We start from the raw sequence: 17,868 nt of genomic DNA on the forward strand, positions 1-17,868 counted from the left end.
GCTTCACAAGTCCCATCTGTGAATGAAGTGCAGAGTAAATTCAGAGCACTCATTCACTTTCTCAGCAAATCACCAAATTAGCTGAATCTTCCTTCTACCTCCCATACATTGAAGTTTTATACAGCTTGTACTGCATGCTTGTGAAACAACACTTTTGGACTCACTTGAATTAAAACTCATTTGTGAGGGAATAGGGAAAAGCTCTTCTGAAAGAGATTGTAGTTTCTTGCCCAATTTCAGTTTTCTGCCCTGTCGTTTTTACCTGTAGAACTACTGAGCTGGGGGCAGAGGAGAAAAGAATGTTCTTGGTTTATTTAATTCCATTGTTTTGTGCTAAAGTGACTTTGTAGCATTCTCCCAAATGGATATTTCCTTCAGGCAGGCAGTGAGCCTGTGTAAATTCATCCTGGGGAGAAAAGATGTGAACAGCTGTTAAAGGGTAGTGGGCTGAAATACTTCAGTGATCACCTCTTGCTGTAGTAAATTCTCCTTGGGTTTTGCCAAAACTTTACTGCTTTACAGTCATGAATGGTAATTTAAGCACAAACTTTACTCCTTTTTATTGCTAGCACCTTGCTGTTAGTAAAGTGGTGTGGGAGGATGCTGTTTCCTTTTCATCCCTCCACAGAATTGATAATTAGATTAAAGCTGCAGAGTGAAATTTTGGCCTCGAGCACCCCATCTCACTTCTGGTGAGAGCTGAGCAAGCACATGGCTTGCCCTGTGGTATTCTCTGCTACTTTATTGTGTGGAAGATCTTGAGTTACCTTCTGTCTTAGGGCACAGTTAATTGACAGATTTTGCAGTTTCTTAGAGGGGAGAGTTTTGTCAAGTAGGGAAATGTTCTAAAAACCTGGTTTTAAAACATGGAATTCCACTGACATGCTTGAGGTCAGGGTGTGAGATTATTGCATCTTCTGGCAATTCAACATCTGTTTTTTAAAGGTGAGGGTTTTCTAGACATTGGATGGAAGCTCCGTAGTCACTGTTGGATAGATTATGTTTTTTTCATTTTCAATTTGATCTAAATTAGGCTCTTGCTGATTTTTGGTCTTCAGAGGATTTTAAAACTATTTTCTTGGATTCCAGAGTTTGTTCCACCTCTCTGAAAATGGTGCTGAGAGTAGTGGAAAAGGATAGCATTTGGAAAGTCAGGGAGCAAAATAATGGCTGTGGGATGAGAGCACTTACAGAATATGAAGGAAATTGCCTGGCTGTGCTCGGAGCTGGTACCTGTTGGGTAAGTGGCATGGCTGAAACACTAGTCAGGCATTTTGGGCCATCTCCAGCTGCAGGCAGGCAATGCAATATTAGGTTATCTTGATGGCTTAAAAACTCATAAAGAAGATGCTTCTTGTCACAGACTAAACACCTTTCCTGCAAAATCCCCAGAGATGGATTTCATTATGTCAATTTTCAGAGCACAAATGGAAAGCTACTATGGCTGATTCTGCTGAGATGCAAAGCTAGAAAGGACTGCTGAGGTCATGGAGTCCAGTTCTCTGCTATAGCTGATGCCAAATTGTATAATCCCCGTACTGAATTAATGAATGCTTGTGTTTGAAGTGGCACAGGGGGGAATTACAGGCACACGTTCTATTAAACACTGAACCCTCCGTGTGACCCTGTTGCTGCTGTGGGAAACAGCTGCTTAATGGATTCCCTACGGTAGTGGGAAATAACAATGCCTTCTCTTTTATAGTATGTCTATAGCGTGGTGTTTTTCTTATGCTACTTGCTTTACGTCCAGGCTGTATCTGCAAGGAGTCTTCCCAGTGAAGATGTGGAAGAGCTGCAGATTGACTGTACAGTCTCCAAACCTTAAATGCGTTGGTTACAAATGTCTCTGATTTGCATTTCCTTAAGACCTACCACTGGAAATTGAGTTCTTTGGAAACTTGATGTGTTCTGAGTCCTCACCTGTAAGAACTTTACCTCCTATACCACTTTGGGAACTGCTTTCTGTTTCTCACCTTGCAAAGCAACTTGCCAAGCAGGTTGAAAGCTGAGGCTGTAAGTTCTGTCCCTTCACTAAAGTAAAAATTGTAATTGAGGATGCCGAGTGCCATCTAAAAAATAACATGGTATTAACAGCTAAGAAGCATCTGGTTATTGACTTCCCATTAAAGTGCTTGACTGGAAAAAGCGTCTTGAGCATGAACTCTTCCTGTGGAACGACTCACCCATGCAAATCTTTATTTGAGCAGCTGATGGGCTGGCAGGCTGAGCATAGTTATTTGTCCAGATCCTGAGACTCAGAATGGTTCTCGTTACTCTTGGTTAAAGAATGTAATTTTTGACCAGTGGGCTAAGCTTGTGTGCTGAACACACTAATAGACATAGAAGAGACTTATTAGATCAAGCTATTCCCTGAAAAGAAAGGATAATAGCCTTCAAGAGAGGACGTATCAGATACTTAAAAGCTTATGTACCTAAAATAACCACTGCACTATCAAACATCTGCACTTCATGCAGATAGATTGTTCCATTTAGTGGAATCTCGTCCAAATAAAATATCCTCTACAGTTGACAATTACAGTTGAGACAGAGTTCAGAGATAAAGGTTGAGAGGGAGGAAGGGAGAATGCTGGCTTGGCTGCTGTACCAGGGATGTATTTTGAGCCTTAGTAATACCTGATGACAGCCAGCATGATATTTACATTGCTGCATATACATAAAGATAACTGACAGTGATTAAAAGGGAAGGATAAACCTTCTCCAGTAATATTGCTGTGTTTGGGAATGAGATGTTTGAGCCTACTTTCCATCGGATAGACTTAACACTGCATAGCTGCAGTGCCCTTTAAATTCGCCAGAGATTCTGGCATGAAATCAAATAAATATAATTGGTTTCAAACTGAAAATCTAATTTAGGCATGCTAATAACATCTTAAGTAAACGTAGCAGGTCACGCCGGACTTGTGTAACTGGCCCTTGGAGCTTACTTACATGGGGAAAATGGTCCCCAAGGCATTCCCCAAATCACCTGGGGACCTTGTGCAACCAGTGGGTGTTTGTGTTTTCTACTGAGCTTCTGGTCAGACAGTCATTGATGTTTCTGCCTTTTGCAAGGTGGGCTTTAGGTTAAATCATACTGGCTTAAAGGTGTGATGGGGAGGTGTGCTGGTGTGACCTGATTGGGGGTGCTTTGGGGGCTGCAGGAGGTCATGCAGACAGTCAGCAGCAGCATCCTCTGGCTCCATCTCTCTGCTGCATTTGCAAGGAAGAGGCTGGGAGGAATACCAGATGAGCTGATACTCACCCCTGTTAATTCTTCTCTTGGCTGATACCATCTGTGACTGGTGGCTTTCTCTCTTGTCTGTTTTTCTTGCGTCTCTTGTTCCGTCATGGAGCCCGATGGCTGGGTGGCTGTGGCTCTTTGCTCTATTTGGCACCGCTTGGTGATGGGGAGGCAGCTGGAAGCCTGGCTCAGCCTGTGAGCTGGTGGGTGTAGATGGAGCGGGTCAGTGGTGAAACCAAACAGCGAAGGGACCTACTGACAGTTTTGTGAGAGTACTTAAAGGGGGTCTACAGCAAAGCTAGGGAGGGGTGGCTCTTCAGGGAGTGCAATGATAGAACAGAAGGGAGAGGTTTTAAGCTGAAAGTGGGGAGATTTAGGTTAGATATCGGGAAGAATTCTTTTCCTGTGAGGGTCGTCAGGCACTGGCACATGTTGCCCAGAGAAGTTGTGGATACTTCATCCCTGGAATTGTTCAAGGCTGGGTTCGATGAGGCTTTGAGGAATCTGATCCAGTGGAAGGTGTCACTGCCCATGGGAGGGGGGGTGGAACTGGATGATCTTTAAGTTCTCTTCTGACTCACCCAAACGATTCTGTGATTCTAGGATATCTTGCTGACATCCTTTGCATGACCAACCCTATTCTTTGCCCTCTGTTCCAGTCCTGGCCTGTCTTACATTGACAGGCTGACCTCTCCAAAGCTGTCACTTCTGTTCCTAGTCTGTAGGGATTCCTGACCTGAATGTTTGCTGAAGGTGGGAAAACAGATGACATTTTTCTGTGTTCAGGGCCTAAGAGATATCGAAAGAGTTTTGAAAGAACAAGGCAGCGTAGGGGTGGGGTGAAAATTTACACAACTCTCCTTCCTTTCTACAGAAACCTTGTCATTGAGTTCTGCAGTTTTCAGTAGCTAAATGTCTCTAGAACTTATAAATCATTCATTTATTTATAACATGGAGCTTGATGGAGCCTGTACCCAGACACAGCTCCTTGCCCTTCAGTTGCGACTAGCTCCAGAAAGGATATTGGACCTCTTAAAAGAAGCTGGATATGGGTTTATATTCCTCCTTTCGTGTTTAAGAACTGAACTAAAGATTTGGGCAGTAGGTCCGCAATGTTGAGTGTTTCTGTATGGCTGGAGGGGAAACGTGTTTAAAGAAGTGCTTGTGATTATTCTCTACTGTACATGGAGCATTAGGAGTCCTGAGAAGGACCTTGTCTTACATGGGCAGAAACCTCTGAGCTCTGAACACAATACGTAGTTTTCAGTGGTGGTGTCAACTGTGAGAGCTCTTGTCATGATGGTAAATATTTCACTGCCAGCAAGCTCATGTGCAGTTCAAATATTTTGGCTGTGTTTCTGATTTGATAGCTGAATTTCAAAAATCTGCTTGTTCTTATTTTCTGACATCCTTTGAACATGCTGGATTAATGTTGGAATATTGTCTGTTGGACACTGCAGGTGGTAACACAAAATGATTGGGCAAAGATTCTCAGGCTTTGGGGAAAATGTATAATTGAGTCTTAGCACCATAAATCCCTCTTGGGTGAGAACAGTTTGAAATAGACGGCCTTGCAGCTTGCACAGAATCACAAACTATTTGAGCTCTGGGGATACTGCAGTAAATGGCCAAAGGTCATTACAAAGAGATGCACCTGCAATTTAAATACCAACCATAGAATTTAACAAGTAATAGCTGTGCTTTGTCCTGTTCTTCCTTCCTGTCCTTTCATTAACAGGTCTAGGCTGTAGTCATCAGATGCGCTGGTGCGAAACAGGACTCTCTTGTATTTAAGTCTTAATTCTGTACCTGGATACATTACCTTCCAAGTATTGCCTTCTCTGTGTTGTCCAGCACATGACCTGTGTTTTAATGCACGTGCAGTCACCTTTGGCTGGGACTGAGCTACGTGTTCACAGGGCTTGGCAGTGCTCAAGGTGAGCCTGAAAGAGGAATTGTGCTGTGTTGAAGCAGGGGGTGACGCTTTGGCATTGACCGCATGGAAATGAGAAGTTTTAGAATAATTTCTTTAAACTAGGCTTGAACTATTCTTTTTAAAGCCTTTTCCTTAGCAATATGAGGGTAGCTCCTCTTGTAAATATGAGAATTCAGCTACTGCGCCTGCCTGTAGGACCACTGCTCACGTGTAGTGCGAGTGCCTTCATGTATAGGATGTGCTTATGCTATAATATACAGGCAGTGGGGATTGTGGGTTTTCTTCCTTACCCCCCCCAAAGACTTTAAAATTGGCTTCCTCACAACTATGCAGATCTGGCTTTGCTTATGCTTGTTTGTTATAATGATTTATTTCTTCCCTGTGCTGTATTAGCAAGTACTCATTTCCCTCTTCTTTACTCAAGGTTTCTCTGCCTCACTGTAGATCAAATCCTGTATGACTGGAGTTGAGAGAGGGTGCACAGAATTAAACCCAGCCTCTTACTACCTCTACCAGGGTTTGAAATAGGGTATTGCCTATTTAATAAGGTATTTTATATGGTATTGCCCTATTTAAATAAGGTATTGTCACCCTGCAGCTTGCAGGGAAATTAGTTTAATACCCCAGTTCTTCTCTCTGTGGGAACTGCTGTTCATAGTAAATCCATATCAGGAACAAGTGGTGGAAGGGTATCTGGGAGTGAGAGTGGCTGTGTTGGTGCAGCTGTGGGAGTGTTTCCACTCCCTGGGTTACTGTGGAGGGGAGATCTGCTCACTCCTGTGAGTTTGTACCTTTTTTTGTCACCTTGGCCATGGATTGCTCTGCTGCTTTGGTTTCCCACAGGTTTCCCAACCAGGTATGGAACAAAACAGACTGAATTCTCCTGGACTGGTTTTGCTGTTGCTTATGGTGTTTCTAACAGCAGCATATGGGGTTGGCTTGCTGCTTGGGTTTGCTCAGAGCAGTGCTAGAAGCACCCAGGTAATCTTCCTACTGATTCAGGGCTGTAACTTCACTTCTAACATTGTTAACATTTATGGTGCTCTTCCTACAGTATTGGGGTGAGTAGATAATGCTCTTCTGTCAAAGCTTTCTCCTCCATGAGCGAGCAGATTTTTTTGTCCCCGCTGTGGCAGTTCTAGAAATATGTCCAAGTTCCGTTGCAAATTCCCTTTGGTTTTATTGATGCCACTTGTAACTGTCAGTGTAGATTGCATCTTCCGTTTTGTAGTAGGAATTTGATGTGTGGTGGGGAGGTGCCTTAAAAAACTATGGTTGGGTTCAGTATTACTTCTCTCTTCCTGAATCTTCCACTCTTCTTACTGAATCCTACTTGGGGAAAGGAGTATTCTTACCCCATACTGTGCTGGCTATAAATTTGAGTAGGCTTTTTTGCTAGCTTGTTTTTAGAAGAGGCTCATTCTTTGCAAGAGAACCCTTCTCACCAGAAACCTCAAATGAGCCGAAGCAAGTAGAGGTGTAACTTTCCCCAAGAGACCGTGTGTGTGTGTGTGCGCGCGTGCATGTAAGATTCTATGGCTGGGTCTTCATTGCTCATTTATGGGGTGTGTAATCCCATAAAAAGATGTGGAGTGAAGCAAACTGTCTACTTCTGTTCCTAGTTCTGCAGCTGATCACCATGGGTGATTTCTGTTCTGGATGCAAGATAAACCCTTTCAGAGATTGTGCCAGAGCCCACAGGACATGGTTCTGCGGTTTTAGCTTTTTATACTGGAAACTGCCAGAAAGCAGTTGCTTGGTCCAGAGGAGCCTTGCAGGGAAGTGTTTTGTGTGCATTGTTCATAAGAGGAAAACCCAGGGGCACAATTATAAACAGAGCCTGTGTCACAAGCGGCTTTCTGGCACTGCACTCCAGATAGTGGAGATGGATTCCAGATCTTGCTTAAAAATAGAGAGCTCGTGTGTGTGTGCTGGGGGATGAGGAAAGGAGAGGGCAGGGTTGTGTTCATCTGAGCATGGTCTAATGCTGGAGGAGAATTGGTTACATGACTTATGCGGCAGGCTGGGAGAGCTGGGTTTGGTGGGGATGGTGTTGCTGTCCTCAGGTATCCAGTGGGAAGTTATAGATGAAACTGGACTCTACGGAGCTGTGTGGTGAAAGACCATACTTGTGACCAGTGTTGAGGGATCTGGTTAGATAGTGAGGTGAAAAAAAAGCTTTAGCGTGTGGGTGGTCAAACAGCCAAAAAGGCTGTAGAAAGAGGAGGTCTACGAAGGTGATCAGAAGGCTAGAGCACCTCACATATAAGGACAGGCTGAAAGAGTTTGGGTTGTTCAGGCTGGAGAAGGCTCCAGGGAGACCTTTAAGCAGCCTTGCAGTACTTAAAGGGGGCCTACAGGAAAGTTGAAGAGGTGCTCTTTACCAGGGAGTCCAGTGATAGGATGAGGGGGAACGGTTTTAAGCTGAAAGAGGGGAGATTTAGATTAGCTGTTAGGAAGAAATGCTCTCCTGGGAGGGTAGTGAGGCACTGGCACAAGTTTCTCAGAAAAGTCACAGATGCCCCATCCCTGTAGGTGTTCAAGGCCAAATTGGATGAAGCTTTGAATGACCTGATCCAGTGCAAGGTGTCGCTGTTCATGGCTGGGTGGTTGGAACCAGATGATCTTTAAGGTTCTTTCCAACCCAAACCATTCTACAAGTATCTGTTGTTAAATATATTTAAATATAGACTGATATTGATGCTGAAAAAAACAGGTCTGACTTGGGATTTGGCCCTGCTTTCAGCAGGAGAGTGGGCTGCAGCCCTCAGAAGGTTCCTTCCTCTCTAAATTGCTTGTAACATTCATTTGACCCCTAGAAAAGTGTTTTTCCTCTATGGAGAGGATTTGATACCGCATTAAGAGAACTGTCTTGGAGCACCAGTCTTTATGGAAGATGTCCCCTGTGGTTGAAACAGCTGTGTGAACAAATGGATTACCTCAAAGGAAATTTTCAGATCTCCCAGGGTACCTGAAATTTGTATTCCAGTAATGAGGTGGATTCAAAGCTTGGAGAACTCTTTTGTGAGCACTCTTCCTCTGTAGATACTTCGAATAGCTGTTGCACATGGTGGGTGAACACTGTTCTAGAGCCAGGATTTGATGTTTGTCTTGTGACCATTTGGCACAGTTGTTCCCATTGCTGAAGCAAGTATCTCTGCCAAAAGGACCTCTGGCTTCAGCTGTGTTTTCTGAGGAGGGAGGCATCAATGCAATTCACCCCACTCATACTGGGAGAGTTGCAATGTCCTTATGTGGCTGCAGAGGTTCAGTTATCTTTGGAAACAAAGTGTATTTGAATGTGCTGTGTCCTTAGGTCAGTCCCTTGTCTTTCCACTCCTCCAAATGGCCTTGAAATCATTGCTTTCCATCAACTTTTACAGAGATCCCAGAGGGTTTTTTCTTCTTTTTTTTAAAAAGCTTCATTTGAGTTATGTGAGAGCAAGTGACTGCAGAAGAGATGGTGCCCGGCCTCCCTTGAAGGCTGGTGGTGGGTTTCTATACGGAGTTTGTCTCAGCTTAAGGAGGAATTCAGGCTGGATCCCTGGCAGCTGTGAAAGTACAGGAAGCATGGATCCAGAGGAGATACCTAGGGAAATTGGGCTTCAGTAACTGAGTACCTGGGGAGTTTTTGGGTTGGATTGTTTTTATCCTTTCAGAGGTAGGTTTTATTTCATAGAATCATAGAATAACCAGGTTGGAAGAGACCCACCGGATCATCGAGTCCAACCATTCCTATCAAACACTAAACCATGCCCCTTAGCATCTCATCCACCCGTGCCTTAAACACCTCCAGGGAAGGTGAATCAACCACCTCCCGGGGCAGCCTGTTCCAGTGCCCAATGACCCTTTCTGTGAAGAATTTTTTCCTAATGTCCAGCCTAAACCTCCCCTGGTGGCGCTTGAGGCCATTCCCTCTTGTCCCGTCCCCTGTCTCTTGGGAGAAGAGGCCAGCACCCTCCTCTCTACAACCTCCTTTCAGGTAGTTGTAGAGAGCAATGAGGCCTCTCCTCAGCCTCCTCTTCTCCAGGCTAATCAACCCCAGCTCTCTCAGCCGCTCCTCATAAGACTTGTTCATAAAGAACCATTTAATCATAGGAACACAAAAGAAGCAAGGGTTAGAAAGGGTACATTTTCCTCCTTAGGCAGTGTTTCCTAAAGCAGGTCATGACCTTCTTAGGCAGGAATTTTGCAGCTGCTATCCTGAGGGTTGGAATTGTATCAGAGGCAAAAGCAGGGGGTATCAAACAGATCCTAATACTCACTCAGGGGTCTCTTTCCTCCCTGTTCAGCCCTCAACAAAACAATATCCTGCTTTTTAGGAAAAAAGCAGCAAGCATTTGGCTGTGCCCAGTTTTCATTGTTTTGCTAAGCTGTTACGCTGGAAGAGATTAACTAGGGAGCGAATTTTCTCCGAAAGCTGATCTTGAGGGAGAGAGGGAGGTGGAAGGAAGAGCCTCTGCACTGACCTTGATCAGAGTATCTTGAAGTAGGAGCAAGCATGAACTGAGGACAGGAACATTAACCCAATGCTGCCCACAGCATTGCAGCCGAGCAGTGCACGGGACTGCAGCTGCCTCCAGTCACAGCCGATATGTGTCTGCTGGGAGGGTTGGTTTGTTTGAGTTGTGCCACCCTAGCCCAAACTGCTCTTGTGGTGTTTTTTCCTACTAAAGGTTGTTCATAGCAGCCAGGGAAATCGCTTCTCTCCCCACCTATTTGGTGCTTGCTCTTAAACTTAAAAAACCCAACCAAAAACGAACAAAACCCTTCCTTGCCAGGCTTTTTATTTTTCCCTCTGTTGATGTTGTCTCTATCCGTGCTTGCTTTCACTTAACAACGCGCTTAGCATCCTTGCTGCAGCTTCTCTCCTTTCCTTCTCTTCCCACCTTGGAATTTCATAAAAAACCGGTATGGCTGCAAAGTGTGAAGTGGCCGTGTTGCTATGTTTTCTCTACTCTTCAAAGAAGCATGGAAACCTGTCTTTGTTTGGTCTCCGAAGCATGGCACGCCGCCGTTGCTACCAAAGAGCAGCTTGCTTGTGGCGCATCATGCTGCAGCTTGGCTTAATCCTTTGCTTGATACGCTTTTGAGATTTCATTGTTTCTCTATAATTAAGTGCTACAGAGGAGCTGAAAGAAATGACGAATTAGCAGGAGAAGGGGGAGCGGGGAGAGCAGGTGGTGATCGAACTGAAGAGAGCTGCCAGAGAAGTAGAACCAGCAGGGAATTGAATGGGAGGAGTCTTGAGTTTGGATGATTCCCTGCCATGTGCCCAGAAGGATTTAGTTTGGGTTTTCATTACTGTTCAAATAATGCCGTACATCCTAACAGATCAGGTCCCTGTAGGCTGGGGCATTGTCCAAACACGTAGTGAAAAGCAGTTTTTGCCCTGAAGTCCTAGTGAGCATCCATAAGGCAGGCTGGAGGAGTGGAAAGGAGCTCTAGCATGCATGCTTCTGCTTTTAATTAGTCTGCATCTTTTGTTTCTGGTAGTAACATCTTAAAATAATAAAATGCAAAGCCATTCTTTGTGTAGTCACTTCTATAAACCTCTGGACCTCAATGCTGTCTTGTGAAAGATTTGGTCTACAGTAGTGGTATCCTGTCTGGATTGTAAGACTCGGTTCTGCCAGTCATGCTTACACCAGCTAGGTTTAACTGACACAGAAATCCCGGTACATCATGTTGCAGAGGGAAACAGCATATGCAGAAGCTATGGACTGTCTCGAGGTATCCAGAGTCTTGGAGCAGAGATCCTCTTGTGTTCATGATGACTGTACAGGTAACTTTAGAGACGTAGATATGCTGTGCAAACCTAGCTGAGGAGTGAAAATGATTGTGTGACAAGCTAGTCCTCTGAGGTGCACCATCCTATATTGGAGGACTCCTGTTGGAGTCCTCAGCACAGGGACAACAAGAATCTTGTGGAACGAGTACAGAGGAGGGACACAAAGGTGGTCAGAGGGTTGGAGTGCCTCCCCTATGAGGATAGGCTGAGAGAGTTGGAGTTGTTCAGTCTGGAGAAGAGAAGGTTCCAGGGAGACCTTCTAGCAGCCTTCCAGTACTTCAAGGGAGCCTACAGGAAAGGTGGGGAGGGATTCCTTGTCAGGGAGTGCAAGGACAGGACGAGGGGTAATGGTTTTAAGATGAAAGAGGTGAGATTTAGATTAGGTATTAGGAGGAAATGTTTTCCTGTGAGGCTGCCCAGCGAAATTGTGGATGCTCCATCCCTGGAGGTGTTCAAGGCCAGGTTGGATGAAGCTTTGAGCTACCCGATCAGGTGGGATGTATCCCTGCCCATGTCAGAAGATTTGGAACTGGATGATCTTTAAGGTCCCTTCCAACCCAAACCATTCTGTGTACTGCAAACCTGACTGCAGAGTGAAAAGATTTGTGACAAGCAAGTCCTATGAGGTGCACCGTCCTATATTCTTGCAGCATCTGGCTTATGTTTTCACCCTCCAGCTATTACTATGCACCAAGACATCCAAAGAAACAAATCATAATATTGGTGCTTTGAATGTGTCAGCAGCAGTGTTTCTTCTGGGATCAGACTCTTTCCAAAGGAATGATACAGGCACACGTGTTTTGGAAGTCAGAACAAAAACCAAAGGCTATTGCTGTAGGGAGACCAGCAACACTAGGAAATGCAGACTTGCTTCTCTTGCCTTTTGTCACCACTTCTGTGTGCTCTGCTGTCTTTATCTTGAGCCACTTTGTGTGTTTTCACTTTTTTTTTTTCTAACCCTCAAAGAAGCAGCAGAAAAATTTAGAGTAGCAGGTGCTGGATGGGGAAGAATGGGGTCAGCACAACCCAGGATTCCTGGTGGGTGGGAGTACGGCTGTGCTAGGTTGCTGCTTTCCTGTTGGAGTTCTGCACCTGCTGCCTGCAAGGCAAAGCAACCACAGGGAGAGTATGTGGAGTGTCTGGTTTGCTTTTTGGATGTTTGTCCAGTACTTAATGTTGTGTATTTCAGCCCTGCTTCTGGCAGTCTGGCCAGACTCGGATGTCACAACCTCCACCCTTTGCTTTTTCTGAGTGTGTTTTGTTAAATATTGAAATGACAAAGTGGTTTGGGTTAGAAGGGACCTTAAAGATCATCCAGTTCCAACCCCTCTGCCACGAGCAGGGATACATCCCACCTGATCGGGTTGCTCAAAGCCTCATCCAACCTGGCCTTGAACACCTCCAGAGATGGGGCATCCATGACTTCTCTGGACAGCCCATTCCATGTCTGCTTAGGTTCTTCCATCATCTCCGTCCTTACTAAAGACACTGCTTATGGCACTCAAACGTCATCTTCAAAGTCCCTTGTAAATATCCTTGCCCCACGTGCTGTCATCTTCTTCCACTTAAGCTTTTCATAGCTTTGTTTTGCCCTGTGCTATGGATAGTGTCTAAAAAAGAATATGCGTCCCAGTAATAAATGGCCTCTGTCTTGAACTTCTTCAAAACCCATTTGCTTTATCAAATAGTACAGCTTTAGCAACCTTGCCATCTTGTGTTCTGTGCGTCATAATTTGTTCGGTGTAACTTCAGATGGAACACTTTCCTGTGTCTTTGAGGGCTGGATTTCATACTCCTCTCCCCGGCCTGGCACTTTATTTGAGTGTGACATCGAATGGCACAACTTGCTGTGAGAAGACTGTTGATGGGGGTCATAGGGAGCGTTGGTAGCCGTTGTTTGAAGCTGGGGTTGAAAGCTTTTCCTCTCTGTTATCTCAATGTACTAAAAAAAAAATGTTTGCAAAAATGTGCTTAACCTGTATTGCAGAATCTGGAAGTAGTTTTTTGTAGCATCAAGAGTAGGATAATGTGGTAAAAGGTGTGTCATTCCAAAATGCACAATAGCTGTTCTCATCAGTGCAAATGTACGCAAGAGTTATTCCTGGGGTAGTGAACAAGACAGCTGTGGATTTGTTTTTAATAGCATTTTTTAAGTATTTATATAGGTAATTATTTCCCCTCTGCTCTTGTGAGACCTCACCTGCAGTATTGTCCAGCTCTGAAGCCCTCAGCACAGGAAGGACGTGGATCTGTCAGAGTGAGTCCAGAGGAGGGATGCAAAGATGGTCAGAGGCCTGGAGCACCTCCCATACAAGGACAGGCTGAGAGAGTTGGGCATGTTTACCCCGGAGAAGAGAAGGCTCCAGGGAGACCTTCTAGCAGCCTTCCAGTACTTACAGGGGGCTACAGGAAAGCTGGTGAGGGGCTGTTGACCAGGGAGTGCAGGGGTAGGATAAGGGGTAAGCGTTTTAAGCTATAAAAGGGGAGATTTACACGAGAGATAAGGAACCCATTTTTTTCGTGTGAGTGTTGTGAGGCACTGGCACAGATTCCCCAGAGAACTTGCGGCTGTTCCATCCCTGTAGGTGTTCAAGGCCAGGCTGGTTGAAGTTTTGAGGCTTTGGTCAACCTGATCCAGTGGGAGGTGTCCCTGCCCGTGGCAGGGGATGTGGAACTGGCTGACCTTTAAGGTCTTTTCCAACCCAACCCATTCTATGATTCCATGATTGGCAATAAGAAGCTCTTGAGATATTTTCCACCTATCCTACCCACTTAAAAAAAAAAAATTCTTAATTTGAATGTATTACTTTCCTGTGAAGTATGTAAATGCAAGGAACCAAAATTAGAAAGGAAAGTTACAAGGTGTCCTGTTGATGTGATGTCAAGCTTGCAACTATTTCTGGAGCCCAACAAAGTATGGGCTTAACGTCAACCAGATTAGGTCTCACTGTTGCACACTCCTTTGGATATCAAAGGATATGATATTACTGAGTGGTTTAAATCCAGAACTCTTATCCCTACTTCTAGCAGTTTGAACAGTTGTACATTAAAACATGATATTTTATTCCCTGTTGGAATGTAAATGTTCTTTGGCTGTGGTTTTCAACCCAGAAGCCGAGGCGGTGTAGTACTACATGAGATCTGGAGCTGATTAGGCTAGAATGAAGCATACCTTGTGTCTTTGCATAACGTGAGGAGAGACAAGAACAGCAATTAGTGCATGAAAATATATGAAAACTCTCATTAGTGTTGTTAGTAGAGTGTGGCTTGTTTGGATACTTTGGGTGAACAAATAAGGTTAAAGGTCTTGGTGACCTTGATGGCCTTGCACAGGAGAAGAATCACTCCTCTGTTAGAAATAAGCTGGAGTCTGGGTTGGAGTTTTTTTCTGTCTGTGGAGCTATGAGGATTCCTGGGAGGGATCATAACGATCCACTTCCTTTTATTTGGCTGTCCCAGTACCGTGGTGTTGCATCTGAGCTGAAGCGGGGAATGCTGTGGGGTTGCCTCCACTTGGTTTTCACCTGGCTCTGCTGTGTTTTCCAGCTGGCACTTGTAATTTTGTTGTCTGACCTCCCTTCCTTTCTGCCGGAGTCCTGTAAGATGTTGCTAATTGTTGCTCTTTTTCACCCACAGGGAGTGGAGCGACTGCGGTGGTGCAGGCAGCTTTCTGCATCCCAAAGAAGGAGAAGGTGGCAATTAAACGGATCAATCTTGAGAAGTGTCAGACAAGCATGGATGAACTCCTGGTATGCAATCAAGATTGTCTGGGGAGTTTTATTTCAGTTACCATAATGTCTGTTTGCTGAGTGCCTTAAACAGCCCTTCTGAAGGTGATGTGAGGGTGAGGGGACCTGACTGACTTCACGAGAGGCAGTTATGATGTCCTGGTTACGGGACACAGTACTGGAGAACTCAGGCTGTTTGTTTAGAGCTAAGTACTTTGTATAATCCCTTTGTTTTGAACAGAGTTAATGTGCAAGTGTGAAGCTCAGCTGTACCCACAAAAGCAGCGGTAGTTTGAGGGGAATCCAGAGCTACCTGCTTCCAGAATCTTTAAGGGAATGGTTGTGTTTTTTCCCTTTCTTGCAGATCTTCAATTTTTTTTTTTCTTTCCCCCCCACCCCCCTCACCTCCTTCACTTGTTAGGAGAAAAACTGAATAGACTGATTTTGTTGCTAATCTCTTTCTGGTACTGATGTCAGCTAAGGGTTCATTCTGACACATTGCAGGCTGCTGTGTGGGAACCCCCACTAATTCTGAGTTCAGGACAGGAGCTGGAGCTCTCATTTTCTTCTGCTATGTCTCTTTTTCCTTGAAGTTCTCTCAGTTGAAAACAGCTTCTGGCAGGCAACAATTTCCTTTGTCTCATCTGGCTTGTATGTTGATGGGCTTTGCCTTTCCCATCCTGTGTATGTGAGCTGGTGCTTCTGTAGTGCAGCAGCTGTGACATTCACCTCTCATGTGGAAGGTCCCTGGTTTTAAGCTGGACAGAATTAGTCTTTCCTGTGCACATTGAGACGTCTTCACTAAAGGTGAGAAAGCTCTCTTGGGTAAATCTTTCCATAGTAAGTATTAGCTGGCAGGCATTGAGGACAGATGGGAAGATGCGGCTTTGTACCATCTTGCTTTTTAAAGCAGCTCTCTAACGTTATTTTAATCTTACCTGTCTGTCTTTCCACTTGTATCTTGACAGTGTCTGTAGTGTTAACTCAGGCACTTAATTTTGGTGATTGCAGTTAGAAAGTAGAACACAGTTCAGGAGTCCTGGCTAGCTCTACACTTGTATGATCTTCAATGAGTCACTTGAACCATGGTTCCAGTTTCGATCTAGTGACTAATTCTATTTTTACCATTATAGGTATCTGCAAATCTGCTCTTGTGAGGAGGAAAGGCTCCATCCAAGCTGTCACATTTTAGTGCACCTGTGAAGGGTTGCGTGTAGGACTCCTTAAGGTGACCTGCATTCAAATCCTCTTATGGCTCCTGCTGGTGTAGGAGTTTGAGAACTCTTTCCTTTTCACAGTCAGTCTTTTTGTCCTGATACCATCCCTTGGTACTCTTTCAAGTCTTTTATTGTCTCATGAAGATGATCTGAGGGATGGAGTACCTCCTGTATGAGGACAGGCTGAGAGACTTGGGCTTCTTTTAGCCTAGAGAAGAGGAGGCTCTGGGGAGACCTTATAGCAGCCTTGCAGTACTTCAGGGGGCCTGTAGGAAAGCTGGAGAGGGTCTTTTTATCAGGGAGTGCAGGGATAGGATGAGAGATAATGGTTTTAAGCCGAAAGTCAGGAGATTTAGGTGAGATATTAGGAAAACATGTTTTCCTGTGAGGGTGGTGAGGCACTGACACAAGTTGCCGAGAGAAGTCGTGGATGCCCCATCCCTGAAGTTGTTCAAGGCCAGGGTGGATAAGATTTTGAGCAATCTGATCCAGTGGAAGGTGTCACTGCCTATGGCAGATGTGTTGAATTTGGCTGATCTTTAAGATCCCTTCCAACCTAACCCATTCTGTGATTCTGTGTCTTGTCCTTGCTACTCAGCCTCAGTTGTGTTGTAACGTGATCATTGAGATGGTTCATCTTTGAGTAATTGCCCATTCCAGGGTTAGGTTCAGAAAGAATTGCTGTGGAGACTTGGCATGTAATTTTAGATAAGTACTTCTAATTGCATATTTTGAATCTCTGGCTGACCTGTTCCTCACAATGGTTTTTCTTGTCGTGGGTATGAGTGCAGTGAATTGCTTTTGTCAGCAATCCTGAGTTTCCACTTTTGTGACCAGATCTGGTGCAGATCCTTCTGTAGGCTTGTGTAGAGATCTGTTGTGAAGCTAAAGGCTTATGTCTTGATACCATGTAGCAAATACTGTTCCCTAAAGTCTGTGAGGAAGACAGGAGTTTGAAGTTTGTCAGTAAACAGGGTTTTCTTGAGTTGCTTTGTAGCATTTTATAAACAGGGTAGGCATTAAATGGCTCCAACTGGCAAATTTAGACATGTCCTATAAAAATAACTGCCTTAATAGTGAGATCTTAGACCAGGAGGCTGTGCAAAAATGGAGAGGGAACCTAATGAGAAACTGTGCTCCAGCCAATTTGATTGGCTCCTCCAGTTGATTCCTCATTTTCCTAGTTTAAGGTATTCCTTTTTAGGTATTTGGTGAGTGATTCTCCATTTCTGCATACCCTGGAAAGCAGATTCTTAGCTTGATCTTTGAAGTAAGCTTCTGTACCATGTCTTTAGTTGTGCTCCCAGAGTTTGTAGCACCTCTAGAGAACTTGCACGTGATTTAAGGAGCACGGGTAAGCGATTAGTGTCCAATATTAAGAGGAAAATGGAAGAATTGAGCTCTGAGCGATTTTGGGATAATCTCTCCCTAAACAAGTTCTTGCCTGGCCCTGTAACAGCTGAGCTTTACTTATCCAGATTTAAGCCGATCTCTTAATTATTTTTGAGAGCTCTTTAAAATTATAGGTATTCATGGACTTATAATGATGGAGAGGTGGAGGGGAGAAGAGGATAGTTCTGAGCTGCAGCAGTTTCCTTGGGCAGTGGTCACCACAGTAGATGCATTGTATGAAAAAGTGTTTTCCCTTGAGTTTCTTCTAAATTTATTGGTTTATTGGATGTCACCTTGAGAGCTGAAACAATGGAAGCTCCCTGCTCTGTGCTCTCACCTTCTCTACTTCTTATCTTGTCTTCATATTTGTTTCTTCCCCAAAATAAATATTCTCAGGCTTTTCAGTCTTTAATCTCCCATCATGGCAATTCACCCAATCAGTCTAATTCCATTTTTTGCGCAACTAATTGTCATTGTAGGATTGTTGTTTTTTTTTTTTCTTCCAACAAACATAAATGTAAGTCCTTGCGGACTGCAGTGTTTTTAAGGAGCAAGTGCAAAAG

The 17,868-nt window shown here is 44.4% G+C and overlaps 1 protein-coding gene across 1 annotated transcript in view; it reads left to right on the forward strand.

Annotated features, from left to right (window-relative positions):
* Positions 1 to 17,868, forward strand: part of OXSR1 (oxidative stress responsive kinase 1) — a 105,124-nt gene that overhangs the window by 8,132 nt on the left and 79,124 nt on the right. Inside the window, exon 2 of the mRNA XM_069859245.1 lies at positions 14,605 to 14,717. Coding sequence (XP_069715346.1) covers positions 14,605 to 14,717 — 113 coding nt within the window. The remainder of the gene's footprint in view (positions 1 to 14,604; positions 14,718 to 17,868) is intronic.

The sequence above is a fragment of the Phaenicophaeus curvirostris genome, chromosome 6 (genome assembly GCF_032191515.1).
Source record: "Phaenicophaeus curvirostris isolate KB17595 chromosome 6, BPBGC_Pcur_1.0, whole genome shotgun sequence".
Taxonomy (NCBI): domain Eukaryota; kingdom Metazoa; phylum Chordata; class Aves; order Cuculiformes; family Cuculidae; genus Phaenicophaeus; species Phaenicophaeus curvirostris.